General features: G+C 51.3%; 1 protein-coding gene across 4 annotated transcripts in view; it reads left to right on the top strand.

Moving 5' to 3' along the window:
• The window catches only part of FERMT2 (FERM domain containing kindlin 2), a 50927-nt gene extending 41555 nt beyond the window's left edge, over positions 1 to 9372 (top strand). For 2 of the 4 annotated variants that reach the window (XM_084208516.1, XM_084208514.1), the window contains 7 exons: positions 833 to 957; positions 2271 to 2377; positions 3097 to 3318; positions 5638 to 5658; positions 6121 to 6245; positions 7054 to 7195; positions 9092 to 9372. In XM_084208516.1, coding sequence (XP_084064642.1) covers positions 833 to 957; positions 2271 to 2377; positions 3097 to 3318; positions 5638 to 5658; positions 6121 to 6245; positions 7054 to 7195; positions 9092 to 9265 — 916 coding nt within the window. In that variant the 3' untranslated portion in view covers positions 9266 to 9372. The remainder of the gene's footprint in view (positions 1 to 832; positions 958 to 2270; positions 2378 to 3096; positions 3319 to 5637; positions 5659 to 6120; positions 6246 to 7053; positions 7196 to 9091) is intronic. The other 2 variants (XM_084208517.1, XM_084208515.1) reach the window with 1 other exon arrangement.
• The last annotated feature ends 10971 nt before the right edge of the window (positions 9373 to 20343 follow it).

Here is a 20343-nt window from a genome sequence, read left to right as displayed (position 1 = left end):
TGCCATGGCAGGGACACTTTCCAGTGTCCCAGGCTGCTCCAAGCCCCGTCCAGCCTGGCCTTGGGCACTTCCAGGGATCCAGGGGCAGCCACAGCTTCTCTGGGCACCCTGTGCCAGGGCCTCAACACCCTCACAGAGAAGGATTTCTTCTTAATATCCCATCTAAAATACTCTCAGCAGCTGTTTCTGAGAGGAAAACACGAGAAATGCATGAGAGACTGCAGATCCAGCCTTAGAATAAAGTTTAGAAATCAGGGAAGGTTAAAATATTCTGACTCTTGGGGTTCTGTAAAGGCTCTGGGCTTGTGCTGAGATGAGTTCAGGGTGCTTCACACTGCAGGGCCACGAGTTCTCCTGCAGAATCAAGCAAAATCCATGCTTTGTGTAGAAAAGAAGGGAACTTTTTGTGCTGTGGAGTGTTTAAAAAGAAAACAAGGAGTGCGCTCAGGCGTGTGCGTGACTGACACGTCCTTGGAAGTGCTGCTTCCCCCCAGAGCCTGAGCAGAGCAGTTCCAGTTTCATGTGGTGCCTGGAGAGGCAGATTTTGCAGTGCTTCATGGACTCCTCTGTTTTTGTAGCACAGTCCTCCAGCTCCCCCCACCTTGTCCCAAATTATCTGCCTGGGATTGAAGAGTCCAAAGTTGGAATTGGAGCTCAACTCTTTGATCCAGCAGTGAAAGAATGGCTGAGCCCCCAGGCAGGAGTGGGAATAATCCAGGCTGCTGACAGCAGCTTGCCAGGCTGAAATTCTGAGGAAATCCTGAGGTTTCCAGGGGAGCAGCTTGTTTTAGGAGCTCAGACCAAGTGAGATGTCCCTCCACGTGTCCTGCAGGCCCAAGAAGCTGACGTTGAAAGGCTACAAGCCCTACTGGTGCACCTTCAAAGATACCTCCATCTCCTGCTACAAAAGCAAAGAGGAATCCAACGGGACTCCTGCTCACCAGATGAACCTGAGAGGTAAGAGAAGCACAAGGCTGGGCTAAGAGAAGCTGCTTTTTATTCCAGGAATAGGCTGCTCCTCCTGCAGGTTGTTTTCCCACTGCTTTATCGTCTCGGAATTCCATCCTGGGGTTGGGTAAAGGTGTGTAAAGGAATGAAGTGGCTGGGTTTGATATCGTGGCACAGACTTGGAGTTCTGAGTGTGTTTATGTGTGATCCCACAGGGAAGCACCACCAGCCCCCCCAATACCTTGGGAAGAGAGCTTGGAGAACCACGGAAGGGTTTGGGTTGGAGGGAACCTTCCAAACCTTGTTCCAACCTTCCACCTGCCCTTCTCCTTTTTGTCAGCTCTCCAAAGGATTGCACTGATTCCCATGGCAGAAACTGGAAAGGACAGACCATTTTCTAACTCTGCTGCTTTTATTTCTCCTCCTCTCCCTGCTGCTGGTCGGGAGCAGCCTCACTCCAGAGCTGAAATTCCTGCAGTGGCTGCCTGTCCTTATGTCAAGTGAAACATTCCTGCTCCAGCAGCCACGGAGCTGCAGCGAGCTTTGTGTGTTCTCCCCGTGGATGCAGGAGCAGGGGGGATGCCAGGCGACCTCAGGCTGCTGTGGGATCAAGGCCTGGCCCTCAGGACCTTTCTGAGAGCTTTTGACAAATCTGCTGTGAGGGCAATTTCAGAAATCTGGGAGGCGGCGTTGGCGCGGCGCTCGCGCTGCCGTGGCTGGGTCGGTTCGTCAGCCCTGTGTTTACACAACCCCTTGGAATTGTCTCCAGGCACCAGGAGCAGGATGCTCCCAGCCAAATCATGGAATCCTTGAATGGCTTGGGTTGGAAGGGACTTTAAAGCCCATCCTCTATACTGGGATGGTCCAAGCCCCACCCAGCCTGGCCTGAAACACTTCATGGCATCCCATCCCTCATCAGTAACATAGAGGGGACTCAGGGTGAGAGTCAACACCCCTCCTGTCACCTTTTCCTATCCTTTCATGAAGATTTTGGGGTGTTTGCCAGCCACTGGATTCATTTCTGATTCCGGGCAGAATCCAGGAGTCTGTGGGTTCACTTTTGCTTCATTGCTTTCATATTTTGCTTTTCCCCCAATTTTCCTGACACTTGGAAAGAGGGACATCTGACAGGTTTTTCTCTGTGCTGTGTGGAGTCTTCATCCCATCAGAGGTGTGGAACAAACCTTTGGCAGCACTGAGATGCCACCAGCAACCCTTGGTCAGGGAGCTTTGCTCTTTATTTTCCTAATTTCACTTTTCTTTGCCACTTTTGAAATCATCATTCCTCACACCCCTGCTAAACACCATCTCCCTCATTGCAGGATGTGAAGTTACCCCTGATGTGAACATCTCTGGTCAGAAGTTCAACATCAAACTCCTGATTCCAGTGGCAGAGGGAATGAACGAGATTTGGCTGCGTTGTGACAACGTAAGTTCCTCTCTTGGGCTGGCAACCTCTTCAACCTTTTCCCACCATCCTGCTCTGGGGATGTTCTTTAAAAACCAAATCAAAAATGCTCTCACCTGTCTGATCTCAGCATTCCAAATGGGCTCCAAGTCACCTGTGAATTCATGTGGGATTCACATTCTCTGAACCTGAGAGAAGCAGAGAAAAGAATGATCAAAACAATCCTTACCTCATTTGCTGCTCCTGTGTTGTGCCAAAGCAGAATGCAATGAGGAGATTGTTTACCCAGAGCAATGGTGTTTTGTTTCCTTGGCCTGTCAGGGCCAAGGGCATGTGCAGACTGTTGGCCAGCAGACACTCACAAGATTCTGGGCAGTTGAGCTGAGTTGGGTGCTTTGTGCAGATTCAGTTCAGATGTAATGTAATATAGTGCAATAGAATATAGAATAATATAGTATAATCAAGTAATTAATTAGCCTCCTGATAAGATGGGAGTCAGATGCATCATTTCTCTCCCCTCATCGGGGGTTGCCTGCTTTTCCTAGAAGTTCAGAGCAGAAAACAACCTTGGCTTCGGGGTGCGGTTTTTGGCCACACGTTGGTTGGTTCCTGCCTGTCTTGGTGCGTGCTGGAGTCTCCTGAGGCTGGGAGGGGAACGAGGTCTCCATGGGGTGTTTCTTGAGGGGTCTGCTGGTCCCCCCATGTTTGTGACAGACACGTGTCCCTGTTTTGGGGGGCAGGAGACGCAGTATGCCAGCTGGATGGCCGCCTGCCGCCTGGCCTCCAAGGGCAAGACCATGGCCGACAGCTCCTACGGCATGGAAGTGCAGAACATCCTGTCCTTCCTGAAAATGCAGCATTTGAACCCAGACCCTCAGCTGATCCCAGAGCAGATCAACACTGACATCAACCCCGAGTGCCTGGTGTCTCCTCGCTACCTGAAGAAGTACAAGAACAAGCAGGTAGGTGCTGCTGCTGGCCTGGGCTGGGCTGGACACGCGTCCCGGCGGTGGCTGGTGTGTTTAACACGGCGTGGTTTGGATGTTTTGGATGTCCTCACTCACTGGGATGCACGTGGTTACTAAAAGGAGGTGGGACTGATGGGTGTGGTTTGGATCCAGCACCTGGGGATGGCACCCAGCACCGGGATTGTGCCACGTGCTGTGTGAAGCGCACGGACACGGCGGGGAACCTTCAATTGGGAATGCATCTGAAATTGGTTGATGTTTATTTTAAACACGTTCTGGGAATGGTTTGGTCCCTGCTGATAATGGTTTGGCTCCAGCTGCCCCATCTCTGCCCGGTGCTGGGGTTAAAACCCCTTCCCCTGCACAGAATCCATGGAGAAATCCCCGGGATCAGCGGAGTTGCAGTTGCTTGCAGTGCTTTATCCACACTTGGCTGTAACACGGTTTGCATATTTCTCTCTTTGCTTTTCCACTGCTTCCAAATGCCAGTCCTTGGAACATTGCTTCAGTTTTGAGTTGCTGTGACTCGTGCTTGAACTCCATCCACGCTCCATCCCTTCCCTGCCTGACAGGGCTGAACTGTTCTGCACTGGGAATAAATGCAGGATTCTCTCAAAGAGAATTATATGTCAGAACAGCAGCAAAAATAAGGAAAGCATTGCTCCGTGGCCTTTTGGTGACTTAAATCCTTCAGGCTGCTGGCTGGGGCTGGATATGATTTCTCCAAGCCCAGAAGAAGGCTGCAAGTCAGAGAAGCCGGAAAAATATAACTTTTTATTGGCACAGCACGATGATTTCCTGGCAGTGGAGTTACATTTTATATAGCCCTTATTATTCTCCTGAATAAGCCTTTATATCCCCTTGGATGGAGGAGAGGCTGCATAAATATACTATTTTAACATATATATATATAGATATATATATTTATATATATAAAATACTTTCTAGGTTTCTGGGAAAACAGAGGCACCTGGAAAAATATTAGCTGGGAAAACTTGCTTACTGTGCAGGTATCCTGGTTGTAAAAATAAAATCCATGGAATTGTGGGGATAGGCACGATGGGGATGATCCCCTGTCAAGATGTGGCCATGGTGTGGACACCAGGGCCCTCATAGGCACCAGCTAAGCAGCGGATTTAGGATTTTCCTTGGTAGCCAGAGGCAAAGCTTGGAGCAGCAGAGGATGTTTGCTGAGAGGAATGAGGGATGGAGGCTGCAGGAATGTCAGGAATTTGACCACAAGGGTCCTTCTGAGGCACAGGGAAGGAGGGGGAGGAGGAGGAGGAGGAGGCTGTGCAGCCCACAGGAGGTGCTGGAATGGGAATTGGCTGTGGATTGATGGAGGCTCTGGGTCCTCCCCAGCCCCAAGACCACTGGGGTGATGTTTGTCTCCACGTGCAGCAGCATAGGGTTGGCAGGTTGGGATTGGAAGCACCAAATCCTAAATGAAAGTAGACAAAAACTGACCCAAAGTAGGGATTTTCAGAGCTCCCAGGTGCCCTGCCAGAGTTTGGAGTCAGAGCCAGCAAGAGCAGACATGTCTCTGAGAAGGACAGCTGATGTTCCCTTTATCTGCTTGTTATCCCAAGCAGCATCCCAATCATTTCTCCCCATATCCCAAACAGAAAGATCTGCTGAGCTCAGAGTGAGCTCCTGAGCTTCCTCTTGAGCTTCCTCAGCCAGAGAATGGCCTTGAGTTTGTGCAGAGACCTGGAGAGGGAAGTGAGGCCATGAACCCACCTCTGAACTGGCAGCTTCACCCTCCCCTCACCCCCCAGCAGGACCATGGAATCACAGAATGTCCTGAGTGGGAAGGGACCCACAAGGATCAGAGTCCAGACCCCCCAACAGCCCCACCCTGGGCATCCCTGGCAGCTCTGTCCAAACCCCCCTGGAGCTCTGGCAGCCCTGGGGCCGTGCCCACTCCCTGGGGAGCCTGGGCAGTGCCAGCACCCTCTGGAGGAGGAACCTTTCCCTGAAATCCATCCCAAACCATCTCAGGACCAAAACCATCTCTCCACAACTCCAGGGCCCAGCTGGGATCACTCCAGTGCTCCAGCAGGGCCGGCATGAGCGGTGACTCTCTGCTCGCTTGTCCCTGCTCACATTCCCTTTGGCTGCTTTTCCACCTAAGGAATTGTGCATGTGGTTTGTTTTGGTTTTTTTTTTGGTTTTTTTTTTTTTTTTCTTGAACTTTGGTTTGCAGTTAATTTACACTTTTTCTTTGCTTTGTTGCCATATTTCTGATTGCTTTTTTTTCTTTCTGCCTCCTTTTCTTTTTTTTATTTTTTCATTTCGCCTTGCCATCTTCAGCCAGGCTATGTAAGAGACTTGGTAAGTGACAGCAACAATAAAATTAAGATAAAATAAATTTAATCTAGAACCCCCTTGGTTTAGAGAGCAGCGGTGAAAGCACTAACAAAACCTGCACCCTCCCCGTGACACTTGGGCCCTGGTAGGTTTTTATAACAGTCCCCAGTGATTTATGGGGTAAAACTGGAAACCCTACACCACAAATTTGCCTTGTTGTTCGTTCACATCCTTAAAGTTCCTGAGAGCATGAGTGGCTCTTTGCCTCCAGACGGCTCTGCTCTATATTTGCTTTCCTGTGTCTGGAGATGGGAAGCTCCACGTGGGCTCTGAGCACTTGGAGCTGAAACAAACCCTCAGGGGAGGAATTATCAATTATCCGCGCTCGGATCCGCGGCGGCTCCCCGGCCGCCCCCGTGCGCGTGGCAGCGGAGGTGGCACCGAGGTCCCCTGTCCCCTGACCCCGCTGTGTCTCGCCGCCCGCAGATCACGGCGCGCATCCTGGAGGCTCACCAGAACGTGGCCCAGATGAGCCTCATCGAGGCCAAGATGCGCTTCATCCAAGCCTGGCAGTCGCTGCCGGAGTTCGGCATCACGCACTTCAACGCAAGGTGGGTGGGGCTGCGGGGCTGGGCTGGGCTGGGCTGGAGGAGTTTCCTTCATGGGTACAGGGAGTGGGGTAAATACCCTGGAATCATCGTGGAATGAGTTGGGCTGGATTGGGTTGGGTTGGGTTGGATTGGGTTGAGTTGAGTTGGGTTGGATTGGGCTGGGTTGGGTTGGGCTGGGTTGGATTGGGTTGGGTTGCATTGGATTGGATTGGGTTGGGTTGCGTTGGATTGGATTGGGTTGGGTTGCCTTGGGTTGGATTGCCTTGGGTTGCATTTGGGCTGGGTTGGGTTGGATTTGGTTTGGTTGGGTTGCATTGGGTTAGGTTGGGTTGCATTGGATTGGGTTGGGTTGGGCTGGGTTGGGTTGCATTTGGTTTGGTTGAGTTAGGTTGCCTTGGATTGGATTGGGTTGGATTGGGTTGGGTTGTGTTGCGTTGAGTTGGGTTGCATTGGATTGGGTTGGGTTGCCTTGGGTTGGATTGGGCTGGGTTGGGTTAGATTTGGTTTGGTTGAGTTGGGTTGCATTGGATTGGGTTGAGCTGGGTTGGATTGGGTTGGGTTGTGTTGTCTTGGGTTGGGTTGCCTTGGGTTGGGTTGGGTTGGGTTGGGTTGGAAGGGACCTCAAAGTTGATCTCATTCCAACCCCTGCCATGGGCAAGGACATCCCTGTGCACGTCCTTGGCTGGGGAAGTCGCGCTGCAGCTGAAACTAAAAACATGAGCTGCTGTGATTTATAAAAATGATTTTACAAGTAAACTCAGCTGCTGGGTTTGTGTGTCTGACTTGTTTTTCTGAATCCCTTTGCCAGGTTCCAGGGTGGGAAGAAGGATGAGCTGATTGGCATCGCCTACAACCGGCTGATCCGCATGGACGCCAGCACGGGCGACGCCGTCAAGACCTGGCGCTTCAGCAACATGAAACAGTGGAATGTCAACTGGGAGATCAAAATGGTGAGATGTGTCTGACACCCTGTCCTCTCCCCTGCTCCTGTCAGTGAGACAGGAACCACTCCTGGAGTCCTGGAATCCCAGATGGGTTGGTTTGGAAGGGACCTTAAAGCTCATCTTGTTCCAGCCCCCTGCCATGGGCCTTCCACTATCCCAGGGTACTCCAAGCCCCCATCCAGCCTGGCCTTGGACACTTCCAGGCATCCAGGGGCAGCCACAGCTGCTCTGGGCATGCTTACCACCCTCACAGCCAGGAATTCCCAGTTCCCAATCTCCCATCCATGGCAGTGGAAGCCATTCCCTGTGTCCTGTCACTTGTCCAAAGTCCCTCTCCAGCTCTCCTGGTGGAATTGTTTGTGACCCTTAAGAAAAAGCCCCAAATCTTTCTCTCCTGTGGCCAGGAATTGTTTTCTCCATTCTCTGAACCCCACACAATTAAATGAAGTGAAACCTCAGCACTGATGCTCGGGCTCCATCCTAACCCATAACACAAATATACAGGGTCTTATCCATACTAAAACTCCTTTCATTTGCTGTACAACTCAGATTTTCATGTAAATAGCAAACAAAACAGAATAGTTAGTTCCCCAGGCTCTGAGATGGGCTTTCCCCTGCTGTTACATTTGGATGCAGAAATTTTTGGGCTCCTTTTTGGCAGAACACACAATTAAAACTGCCAGTGATACGTGAGGGCTGGTCTCCTGTAGTTTGCAGCTCATTAAGAGTTGCTGGAAAAATTATTCAGCGTCCCCCTCTGCCTCAGAGTCATTGTTTTGACTCAGTTGCAAGCCCAGATATCCCAATTATCCAGCTTGGATACTCTGCTGGGAATCCCCATTCCTCCTGCAGAGCTGTCAGTGATGGGGGGACAAAAAGAGAATGAGCATCAATAAATGAATGGTTTGTTCAGTCACTCCAAAGTGAACTTCCCCAGCCCCCATAAGATATTTCAGTGGGCAAAATTCAACTTAGAAAACCAGGGAAGAGTGGAAAGAAAGCCCAGACTTCCACAGGTCTGTGCCCAGTCCCTGTTTCTCTGGAAGCAGGGAAAGTGTGGCCACGTGTTCACCGTGGAGAGGTGGAAACACACTGGGGAATTGTTTCTGAGTCATGGGGGAATACAAGGGATAATGGTAATTTAAATAAATAAATGAATGGATAAATAAATAGAAGACAATTAAAAAGGCAACAAAAGGTATTTCAGTATCTAAATATTTGAATAAAAGTCATAGGATATTTAAAGGGGGAAGGAACTCATAAGGATCCTCAAGGCCAAATTACCATTCACAGGATCCCAGAATGGTTTGGGTTGGGAGGGACCTTAAAGATCAACTCATTCCATCCCTGCCATGGGCAGGGACACCTTCCACTGTCCCAGGGTGCCCCAATGTCCAACCTGGCCTTGGGCACTTCCAGGGATCCAGGGGCAGCCACAGCTGCTCTGGCAATTCCAGCCCAGCCAGGAATTCCCAATTCCCAATCTCCCATCCAGCCCTGCCCTCTGGCACTGGGAGCCATTCCCTGGCTCCTGTCCCTCCATCCCTTGTCCCCAGTCCCTCTTCAGCTCTCCTGGAGCCCCTTCAGGCCCTGCCAGGGGCTCTGAGCTCTGTCTGGAGCCTTCTCCTCTCCAGCTGAGCACCCCCAGCTCTCCCAGCCTGGCTCCAGAGCAGAGGAGCTCCAGCCCTTGGCCCCCTCCAGGCTCACTCCTACATTGGCACCACAAAATTTTGCTCAGGCATTAGAAAACCATGTGAACACCCCGAAAGTGAGGGAGAAGGGAAGCAGCAGCAGCAGCCCCCTGGGGCAGGCAGGGCGGGGCTGAACTGAGCTGAGCTGGGCTGAGCTGAGCTGGGCTGGGCTGAGTTAAGTTGAGCTGAGCTGGGCTGTGTGTGCCCGCAGGTGACGGTGGAGTTCGCGGACGAGGTGCGGGTGTCGTTCATCTGCACCGAGGTGGATTGCAAGGTGGTGCACGAGTTCATCGGGGGCTACATCTTCCTGTCCACGCGGGCCAAGGACCAGAACGAGAGCCTGGACGAGGAGATGTTCTACAAACTGACCAGTGGCTGGGTGTGAGCCCCGCCAGCCTCGCCCCACAGGAGCCCCCATGGCCATATTCATGTTTAACTTTCCAAAGCTGTCCTTTGAGATAATGCTGCTTAATAAAGTAAGCTTGAAATGTATCTTTTTTTTTTTTAAACAATTGGATTTTTGGTTGGTTTTTTTTGTTGGTTTTTGTTTTGTTTTCTTTTCTTTTTTCATTTTTTTCTTTTTTTCTTCTTTTTTTTTTTTTTTTTTGTTTTTTTTTTCCTGCATTACCAGACCAGTTAATCTGTGTGCACTAATGAGCACTTCTGTTAATTTGCTATAACCAGACCATGTCTGGGCAGGGTGACGGTGACCCACAGATCCAGACTCCGATGGGCAGATCAGGATAAAGATTTAACTGACTTTAAAAAGCCAATTTTGAAGAGAACTCTAAGCCATCTTCTTGTAAAGCCATCCAGGGCTAACCTATATGAAGTCTATTTATCATGTTTAATGCATGAGTGTTTTATTTCCTTTTTTTTTGTGTTTTTATTCTGTACATTTGACCTGTTTGAAGTCGTCCTGCTCCCAAGCAGAGCTGCCATCTCTCCTCTCACACTACACCAGGACTCTGAAGGTGCCTGACATGACTTTGAGGATAATTTTGTGTGGCCTCGAAGATGATCTTCTGTTAGTCTGTTATAGCTTGGTTTTATTTGTTTAACTTGCCTTTTGATAATCATTTATATTGTCTTTTTTTTTTTTAATTTTATTTGTACACCGTATTGTATTATGACACTTTTAGTATTCACCAGCATAGTCACTGTTCTGCCTCTGATATGCAAATTTTTTCATTACGATATGAAGTAAAAGGTTTATGAAGTAAAGGTTTTTGTGTAACTAATGTAAAAAACCACAAATTTTATAAAGTTGTACAGTTTTTGTAACTAGTCTCACAAGCCAGCTAGGATATTGCATAGATCAGCAGTAACTGTAGGATGTCTGGAAGGGGTACGGGGACAAACCAAGGAATAAAAAACCCACAAAAAATACAATTTCAGTCCAGTAAGTTTTGATCTAAGTTAAAGGGGATTCCAGAGCTGTGCCACAACACCCTCAGTAGCTGATCCCTGGGGCCAGGACTGCCAGGTTCATTAAGCCATTCCCACATTAACGCTAACGAGGAGGGATCCCGTGCCCACCCAATGCCAAGGAATATCCAGCGTTGCGTTCCCACAGTCCGTGGTGTCAAGACTATGTTCAAATACATTTTATTTTAAATAAAAGTCAAATCTTCTATTTAACATTCAGCTGCCACTCCTGGTTTTTGGGGTCTACCTGTGCAATGGAAAGGCCATAAACAATTCCATAGGATGGAGTCATCCCATGCAGCCTCGGGCTCCCTCCTGCTGCCTTATCCCAAATTTGCTAAAACAAATGACACCAAAGTTACAACTCTGGAATGGTTTGGGTTGGAAGGGACCTTAAAGCTCAGCTTTTTCTACCTCCTGCCAAGGGCAGGGACACTTTCCACTATCCCAGACTGCTCCAAGCCCCATCCAGCCTGGCCTGGAACACTTCCCGGGATCCAGGGGCAGCCACAGCTTCTCTTGGCACCCTGTGCCAGGGCTTCACATCCTTCACCGAGAAGAATTCCTTCCCAATATCCCATCTAACCCTGCCCTCTGGCAGTGGGAGCTGTTCCCTGTGTCCTCTCACTTGTCCAAAGTCCCTCTCCAGCTCTCTTGGAGTCCCCTTTAAGTCCCACTCCCTGGCCAGGCAGTGGAAAGCAGCCCAGGGATTGAGGGAATCACAGGATCTAAACTGAACAAACCACTAAACCATGTCCCCAACTGCCACATCCACAAAACTTTTACATCCCTCCAGTGACTCCCTGCTACCCTGGGCAGCTGTGCCAGTGCCTGGACCCATTCCATCAAGGAATTTCCCTAATATTTCCCTTAATATCCAACCTAAGCCTCCCCTGGCACAAACTCATCTCCCCATTTCCACACTGATCCTTTCACACCACGTGCCCCGGGACTGGCTGCACCCTTGCTCCATAAAATCCAGATTAAGGAAAGGGTGGCCTGGAGGGGCTGGGTAATTCCTCCCACTCCAACAGCAGCACCCAAGACTTGCCAGGGATGCTCCCAGTCCTGCCCCACACCCCCGGGCTCCTTTGGGATGCAACAAGTCCGGGCAGCTCCGAGACACGCGAGCGGAGGGCGGCGAGCGCGCTCCTGGCAGGCAGCACCAGGATCTCAGCTGGAACAGCTCCAAAGCTGGGTGTGTGATGGGGATGGCTCCCTGAAAAACACCTCCTATTGCCTCCCTGAAAAACATCCACCTCCTATTGCCTCTCTGAAAAACATTCACCTCCTATTGCCTCCCTGAGAAAATTCAACTCCTATTGCCTCTCTGAAAAACATTCACCTCCTATTGCCTCCCTGAGAAAATTCAACTCCTATTGCCTCTCTGAAAAACATGCACCTCCTATTGCCTCCCTGAAAAACATTCACCTCCTATTGCCCAGCCTAAAAAACACTCACCTCCTGTTGCCCAGCCTGAGGTCAGGCAGGGTGGGGAGGTGCAAAGATGGATCCCGTGCCCTCGGTCCCCAGGCACTGCTGCAGGGCTTGGCCTGGCCGGAGCTGGGGGAGGTGATGAGGCAGGAAACGCCGAGCAGAAAAGGAGAGGAGGTCGAGGAAGGGCCATGGGAAGGCAGAGGCTGCTGTCAGCCCTTCCCCACATGGCCCCCGAGGGTGGGAGCTGGGAGAAGCTGGGTGGGAAGCGCTGCTGGAGCTGCAGGAAACAGGGAAGGGTCACAGGGGGCTTGAGGTGACCCAAAGGAGTTTTCCAGGAGATTTCTGCTGGGTTTTCCAGGATCTTTCCTAGATGAAAACTTCTTTACTCCTTGGATGAAAAGATGCAAGTGGTAATGAGTAGAGTGGGGTAAAAAATGATATGGGTTTCCTAAAATCTGGAGAAACACCAGATAAAATATGGCACAGATGGGAGTGGGCACACACTGAGGATGGACAGGGGTGAGGAGGAAGCGTGAGGAGCACACTGGAAAAGGGATTAAGGAGGGAAATGGGGAGAGCTGGAGCCCACAGGAAGGGAAGGATGATCCACCTCAGGGACAGGCAGCAGAGAGGACAAGGAGGTTTGTGGTTGTTTGCTCCGTGATCCTGAGCCAAAGGAAAACCAGGATGTGGTGGGCACAGAGGGTTTCCAGTGATGTGGAAATCACAGCTGGGTTTGGGGTGTCTGGGCATCAAACCCAGCAGCAGAGCGTGAGGAGGGTCTTGGCAAGACAAGGCACAGCCAGTCCCAGTTCCTGCAGCTCCAGCACTGGAAGAAGACACAGAGATTTATTTTGCTGACACAGGGAAATCTGGCCGTGGTTGTTTCTTTTGAGTAATCAAAGCAGTAATCCAAATTAAAACCCAAACCAAAACCCAGGAGGAGCCAGCCCGTGGGTGTCCCCAGCCCCCGGGGTGACTCAGCCTCGGGGAGGAAAAGCTGTGACTGCCTGGCATCCACAAACCGGTGGCTGTGCTTGGGAAAGAGGAATTATTTCCAACTTCCAGCGATAAGCACATGGTGGGGAGGGAGATTCAAAGCCCACAGGGCTGCTCCAACCTCGGTTTAACAAAAAAAGCGGCAGAGATGCCTGAGAATGGGACAACTGCAGCCCCCCAACAGCAGCAGGGCCAGGGGGATGATGTTCCTCCCTTGCTGACCCCGCTCCAGGACCTTGAGGAGGGGAAAAGGAAAAAATAAATCACTTTTTGGCAAGGTACTGATGCAAACCGGCTGCCAGGCTGAAAATGCACCTCTCTGAATGCGTGCAGCGGGGGATTGGGATGCCTGCGTGAGCCAGGCATGGCCTGGGGGGTCGGCTGGGATTCCTACAGCCTTTTAAGCCCCAAGTAATTTAATACCGTGCAGATGGGCGAGTCCCGGGGCGGGTTGGGAGCGGGATCAGCTCAGTTTTGGATGCGGGAGAGGTTTGCAGACGCTCAGATATTTTAAAAAAACAGCAATAAAAGATATAAAATATCTGTATATATAAAGATCTAAAATCTATATCTAAAATATATAAAATATCTCCCCAGCAGGGCTGTCCCCTGCAGCAGGCAGGGGGTGAGAGCTGCGTATGGAGACATCCTGCTGACAGGAATTGATGCAAAAAGGGACATTTGGGGGAGCTGCTGCCTTGTGGGGAGGGGGAGGGCAATCACTGCCCATCCTTGGAAATTTTCAAGGTTAACTGGATGGGCCTTGGAGCAATCTGGGATAGTGGAAGGTGTCTCTGGTTGGAAGGAGATGATGTTTGAGGTCCTTTCCAACCCAAAACATTCCCCGATTCTGTGATTCTTCTCTAACACCAACTGATCCCCAAGCACTCCAAAAGGAGCTGGGTTATTCCCTCCACCCACACGCGGGTTTCCAAAAGCCCTCCCGTTCCTGATGGCCGCCCCAGGGGCTTTCCTGTGGTGGGCAGAGGCTGAAAAAAGCTCCTTAAATTAATCCGTAGTAAACCCCAGGCGGATGAGTCACTGCAGCGTCTCGGGAAGCACACTGGGGCTCCTGGGTGGCCAGCAGCGCTGCCCTGGCTGTGAGAGCAAAGATCTCCCAAATTCCCAGTGCTCACAGCAAGGGGAATGCCAGGGCTTTACCCGACCTTGCCCTGCCTTGTCCGACCTCTCCAAGCATCCCAGGGCTGGGAGCAGCACAGCAGCACCTTTCAGCCTGACCTGCCCCACACAGGCACCCTCTGAGGGCACTCAGGACCAGCAGGGATTTTCCTGGAACTGATTAGGGACGCAGGAAAGGCAGACCTGGTGTCGCCAGAGCCAGGATCCAGCAGCGGAGCTGGAACCACGCGCGGATGTGGATGCGCCTGGTTCTGTCTGGCCTCATTTCCCAGGTGTATTATCCCTCATCTCCGAGGCAGGAAGGGATGGGGAGGATCCAAAGCCTTCCAGAGTGACAGCACCAGGAGTGCTTTAATGGGTCTAATTAAATCTGGGCAGATCAGTGACCGAGCTCCAAACCTTTCTGGAGACCAGTGGGGGTTTTATTTGTTTGCTTTCAGTCTCACCAGAGCCCCGGGTGCTTTGATTTGCAGCCCTGAGGCACTAAACAGATAAAAGATCCATAAATATCTGCTGATGTTATAGATCTGAAACAAATAAAATGCCTCCCCCCTGCTCACAGCTCTTCCCGTAAGCACCAGTGCGATCCCGGCCTGCTCCCGTTTCCATTGGCATCCCAGCCTTCCCTTTGAAATCCCCTGCATCCCTCCAGCTGTTCCACATATTTCAGGCTTCAGTCTCCCCCCAGAAACTGCTCCTTTGGTTTCTTTCCCTTAAGCTCTCCCGTCTGGATTTCATCATTCCAGGATGCAAACGGGGACTTTTCCCAGGCCGAAGGTCTGCGATCCCTCGGGATGCAAACCTGGATCTTCCTCTGCTGATGGGCCGTGGGGGAGAGGATAGGAAACTCCAGTTTAAGAAGGACTTGAAATCCCAACATGCCAAATTCATCCCAGAAAAGCTGCCAGGGAGCTCACATCAGTGTGATCAGCATTTGGTCTGATGTGAGGAAGAGGCTGTGGAGCTGCATTTCAGATTTTCTTTTTTTAGCTTGACACAGGAGCAGCAAAATATTTCCCAAATTCCCAAGTGACTCAGAAAGGCCAATCCCATATTTCACAGTGGCTCAAATAGGCAGGAACCTGTCAGATACTGAAATCATTCAGAAATTTTTCCCTTTGATCCCCAGCTAGGACGAAGAGTTGGTAACAGAGCTCCCCTGTGCTGTCAGCTCCTGGTGAAGCTGCAGATTCCCAGCTGGTGGGAAGCCTCTGCTTGGAAAACTCCCACTCCCCCTCCCCTGAGAATGCAGCAGTTTGAGCAAATAAAGCATTTGCTCTGGGTTTTATTTTTGGCTTTTGGTCAACAGCTGGTCCGTCCCTAATGAGTGAGCTGGGCTTTGATTTCCTGCCTGGAGAAGGGGGTGAGAAATGGGAGAGGATCTGGGTTAGAAATTTGACTCACACCAGCGATCCCAGCTGGGATTTACTCCCATTAGTCCTTTGCCTGGGGACATGTCCCAAAGAAAGGCACTGGAACAGCTCAGGAACAAGCTTAGGGGCCACAGGGGAACTGCAGGGGTGCCCAGAGAAAGGGAAGCTCCTGATCCCAGGCTGTGCAAGGACAGGCACTGCACTGCCCTCCAAACTGGGCTCAGGGAATGGGATGACAGTGGCTCTGTTCTTCCCCTTGTGCAATTCCTTCACCTTCATCACAGAAACCCAGAATGGTTTGAGTTCAGAGTGGCCTTAAATCCCATCTTATTCCATGGGCAGGGACACCTTCCACTATCCCAGCTTGCTCAGAGCCCCATCTGACCTGGCACTGAAAGCTTCCAGGGATGGGACAGCCACAGTTTCTCTGGGCACCCTGTGCCAGGGCCTCACCACCCTCACAGCCAGGAATTTCTTCCCAATATCCCATCTAAACTTGCCCTATTTTCCACATCTTTTGTTTCAGAGCATTTGAGCCCACTGAGCTCAGGTTTGAGCTCTCGCCCAGCAGTGGGAGATGGGATCCTGGTCCCAGTGGAATGAGCCCAACAAATTCCTGCTCACCCCGGGGCAGGGATGGCCAGACCTCACCTGAGAAAAACCAGGTTCCTTCTATCCCTAATGGCTCTCAGCAGATTTAGGCAGGAGGGCAAAGAGCTGCTGGGACCCTGAGGAAAGGGTTTTGTGAGTTTTGCGTTTCCCCTGGCGAGGCAGCGAGGGCGAGGAGAGCTCTTGGGAATGGCAAACCTGGGGAGAAGGCTGCCCATCCTTCCAGGGGGACAGGGCTACCCCGAGGCCACCTCCAGCCCCCATCTATGCTGTGTCCCACCCTGGGTGGCCCTCTGGAGGGACCACATCTGATTCACATCATCTCCCAGCTGAAAATCCTGTGCCAGTCCATTCCAAGGATGCAGCTTTACAGCCAGGGGCTCCCTGGAACTCAGGAGGAGCCACAGGGTCTGGCTGATGGCTGTGGGCAGCTGCTTTATCTCCTGAATGTTCTTCCCCTTCCCATAAACTGGAGGAGAGGGTGGGAATGTGTCTGAGACAGGGAAATGACTCCTGCAAAGCCCTGAAGTGACAGATCCTGGAAGAGAACCGGAGTGAGAGCAGGGAATGTTGCCGGTGAGGGAATGTGGGGGAGATGAAGAGCCAGGGTGGATGTGCCCCTGGCAAAGCGGGGAGCAAAGGGAAGAGCCTGGCCCCAGCTGCTCCCCCAGCACCCACGTTGGCCCAAATGGCCACAGGGCCTGGAAATGAGAGCACCTGGAACCTCTCAAATTGTCCTTCAAGCCCTCTGTGACCAAGTCAATCCAAATGATGCCATTAATTAGGCAGAGTTCAAAAACAACCTTGCCGGATTTTCTGTCTCCTCTTCCTCCCCTACAACTGTACCATGGGTAAGAGAAAGGAGGAAAAACTCATAAAGCAGAATTAAGGCAAGATCCTCCATGGAGCATCCCTGATTCATCATCTTCCTTTCATTCTGAGGGACCCCCATCCTCCCCACACACACCCCCAAAGCAGAGCTCACCTTTCCCATCCCAAGCATGCAACACGTGTCAGCTCTGAGGAATGCTGGGCTTCATTAAATTCAGGTCACTAAATTCCAGGGAAGCACCCAGGCACTGGCAGGGGTCCCTCATTGTCTGCACGGCTGCAGGAGCAGCACCAGGCACGGAAGAAGCTGAAATCTGATGTGTAATAACTCCACCTAGAGGGAAAAGGGACTGGGAGAGCAGGGCTGAGCACATTCCCCATCCTGGCACAGAGGAGGGATCGCTGCCTGGCCACAGGGATGGCCACTGGCACAACAGTGGCATGGTCACAGAATTGTGGCTTCACAGAAGGGTTTGGGTTGGAAGGGACTCCCAAGCCCATCCAGTGCCACCCCTGCCATGGCAGGGACACCTCCACTGCCCCAGGTTGCTCCAAGCCCCATCCAACCTGGCCTGGAACATTTCCAGGGATCCAGGGACAGCCACAGCTGCTCTGGGCACCCTGTGCCAGGGCCTCCCCACCCTCACAGGGAAAAGTTTCTTCCTAATCTCCAATCTGAACCTCCCCTCGTTCAGTTTAAATGCTCTGTCCCTTGGGTGTGTCTGAGACCATCAGTTCCCAGTGATCCCATGGCTGGCTCAGATCCCAAAGCCACCTGTCCCTTTCCACCCCCAGGAACAGCTGCCCCTCACTGGTCTCACACAGAAGATTGTTCAAGTCCTTCACTTGGGACACTTAAATATATCCCTTAAATATACCCCCCAATAGCCATGGAAGAGGAGGGCAAGGGCTCAGGGCTGTATTTCCTTTGGAGAAGCTTCAATCCTGAATTTAATGGAGCTTTGGGGAACACAGCACTCCATAAGTGTCCCACTGATGGGACATCAGGTGACAGCATGGGGCAAATGCCATCTTGGTGCCACCTTGGTGGAAGGGGAAAAGGCAAAAGCTGCTATTTACTCACCAATCCAGGAGAACAGGCTATGGAATCCACAGAGTGCTCATTTTGTACAGGAAGATCTGCCATCCCAAGTCTCTGCCTGTGGCTGATGAGAAAATGTCCTTTCACCCCAAATCTCTGGAGTCACCTGCAATGTGCACACCCCTGGACCTGCAGCACTTTGGGATCAGAAGCACCATTTGGGCTTCATCCCTCATGTCTCACCCTGAGGCCAGATTCATGCTGGATCTGATCCCAGCTCCAGTTTTTTGGGATGAGCTGATATTGTTTTACAGCCACATTCAAAGGAGGGTGAGAATCATAACTAAGTTGGAGCTTTTTTTGTTGTATTTTTAAAGCCTTGACTTGGACTCTGAACCAAGATACTGGAGCATTAGGGGAGATGTTGTCAGCTTTAGGTAAGGATTTTCTCCATTAAAAAAAGTGGGTCTGGGACATGGGCAGAAAAGATGGGAAAACCTGAAGACACCAAACAATTCTAGCCTCCATGGATGGCAGGCTGGGGCTGCAACACCCCTGTGGCCCCAAAGACTTTCTGGGCAGTTAAATTACATTTGGCTGCTTGGTTAAAGATGGGATAATTATTTCCAGCAAGGCAGACACGGTCCAGATGCACTTCTCCTTCCATAACTGCACTAACACTATCCCAAAGCCCAAGGAAATGCCATTTCCCAGGCCCAGGAGGCCATCTGGATGGCAGCAGAGCTTTGCCAGGTTTCCTCTTGACTTTATTAAGCTGGAGCAGATATTTAGTATCTCATTATCTGTCTGCAGGAAACACTTGGGGAGACACAGCAGCATCTTTCTCTCCAGGAAATAAACAGGCACTGGATCCTCCGCAAAATCCAGGTGCCTGGAGCCGGTTTGTGCAGCTCTTCTGACATTTCCACCCCTCAGGACTTGTTTGTGGCTGGATACAGCCCTGGCTATGAGAGGTTAAAGGAGCCAAAGAGGCAGATCCCTGGGTATTCCAAGCCCTGAGCATGTTTCCAAAACAGAATATAAACACTTTTATTGTGGCAAGGATTCCTCTGCTCTTCCTGCCTTGTGTCATGCAGCCGAAGGAAAAGGAGAGCACTTTTTCTCCCCTCATAAAGCAGGGTGTGTGCAGGCTCTGACATTGACATCAAACAAGTGCATGGCTCCCTTCCCAGCTTTCTGGCTGTCCCGTGGTCATGGATTTGCAATTGCCCTGCTGACAAATCCAGAGCAGCCAAAGGAGATCACTTTAGTGGAGTTTTGGGGGTTTTTTTTCCCCCACTGCAACAGAAAATGCCACAGTGGAACTGGTGGAGAGGAGATGTGGAAATGAGGGAACAGTGGAAAGGTGTTATTTCAACTTTCCCCTCTGTCTTCAGCAGCCAAATCCTGGCCTCAGAGATACCAGGGAGCTGTGGATACTTGCTGGCCTTGGAAAGAATTGCAGAATATCCTGAGCTGGCCCCATGGACCAACTCCCTGAAAGGTGCCTGTGCTCAGCTGGGCTGGGCTCTTTCTCCAGCAGCACTGACAGAACCAGAGCACACAGCCTGGAGCAGCACCAAGGGAAATACAGGTTGGATATCAGGAAAAAGTTTTTTACAGAAAGGTGATAAAGTTCTGGAATGGCTGCCCAGGGAGGTGGTGGAGTCCCCATCCCTGGGTGTGTTTAACAAAGCCGGGATGTGGCACTGGGGGCCAGGGTTCAGTTGAGCTGTTGGGGCTGGGCTGGACTCCATGATCTTGAAGGTCTCTCCCAACCCAGTGATTCTCTGAATTCTGTGAATTCTGTGAATTCTGTGAATTCAGTGGATCAGAGTCCAACTCCTGGCCCTGCCCAGACCCCCAGCAATCCCACCCTGGGCATCCCTGGAGCTCTGGCAGCCTCGGGGCTGTGCCCATTCCCTGGGGAGCCTGGGCAGTGCCAGCACCCTCTGGGGGAAGAGCCCTTCCTGATTTCCACCTAAACCTCCCCTGGCACAGCTCCATCCCTTCCCTGGGTCCTGTCCCTGCTCAGCAGAGCAGCAAAGCCCATATCAATTGTGGACTCAGCAGAAGTGGCTGATCCCTGATCCAGTTTTTCCCATCCTGGAACACCAATCAATGTAATGGAGCTGTTGGAGCGAGTCCAAGGTGATCAGAGGGATGGAGCAGCTCTCCTACAAGGAAAGGCTGAGGGGGAATTTGGAAGAGACTTCAGGGTGACCTAACTGAAGCCTCCAGTGACTGAAGGGAGGCTACAGAAAACATGGAGAAAGACTATTTACAAGGGCCTGGAATGACAAGGAAGGTTTTCCCATCCACTGCTCATTCCCCTGCTCTGGTTTAGACTCTTGCTGCTACAAAATCCATGTGCAAAAGGATTTGTCAGCACCTGTGGTGGGGAACAGGACAGCACTGGTCTCCAGGACTGACAAACTCAGCCTTGCTGGGGCAGAGCAAGAGTTTTAACCAAAATACAGGATTTTCCCCTCATTTTTCAACATTCCACTGCTGCACAGGAGCGCTGGAGGTCGGAGGCTGAGATGCACACACAGAGTGCACGGCTCAGCTGTTAAATCCCACAGGTCAGACGCACCTGCTGGG

Source organism: Fringilla coelebs (assembly GCF_963513975.1).
Source record: "Fringilla coelebs genome assembly, chromosome: 6".
Classification (NCBI taxonomy): Eukaryota; Metazoa; Chordata; class Aves; order Passeriformes; family Fringillidae; genus Fringilla; species Fringilla coelebs.
Note: the sequence above shows the minus strand (reverse complement) of the source record. Positions and strands in the feature narration are given on the sequence as shown.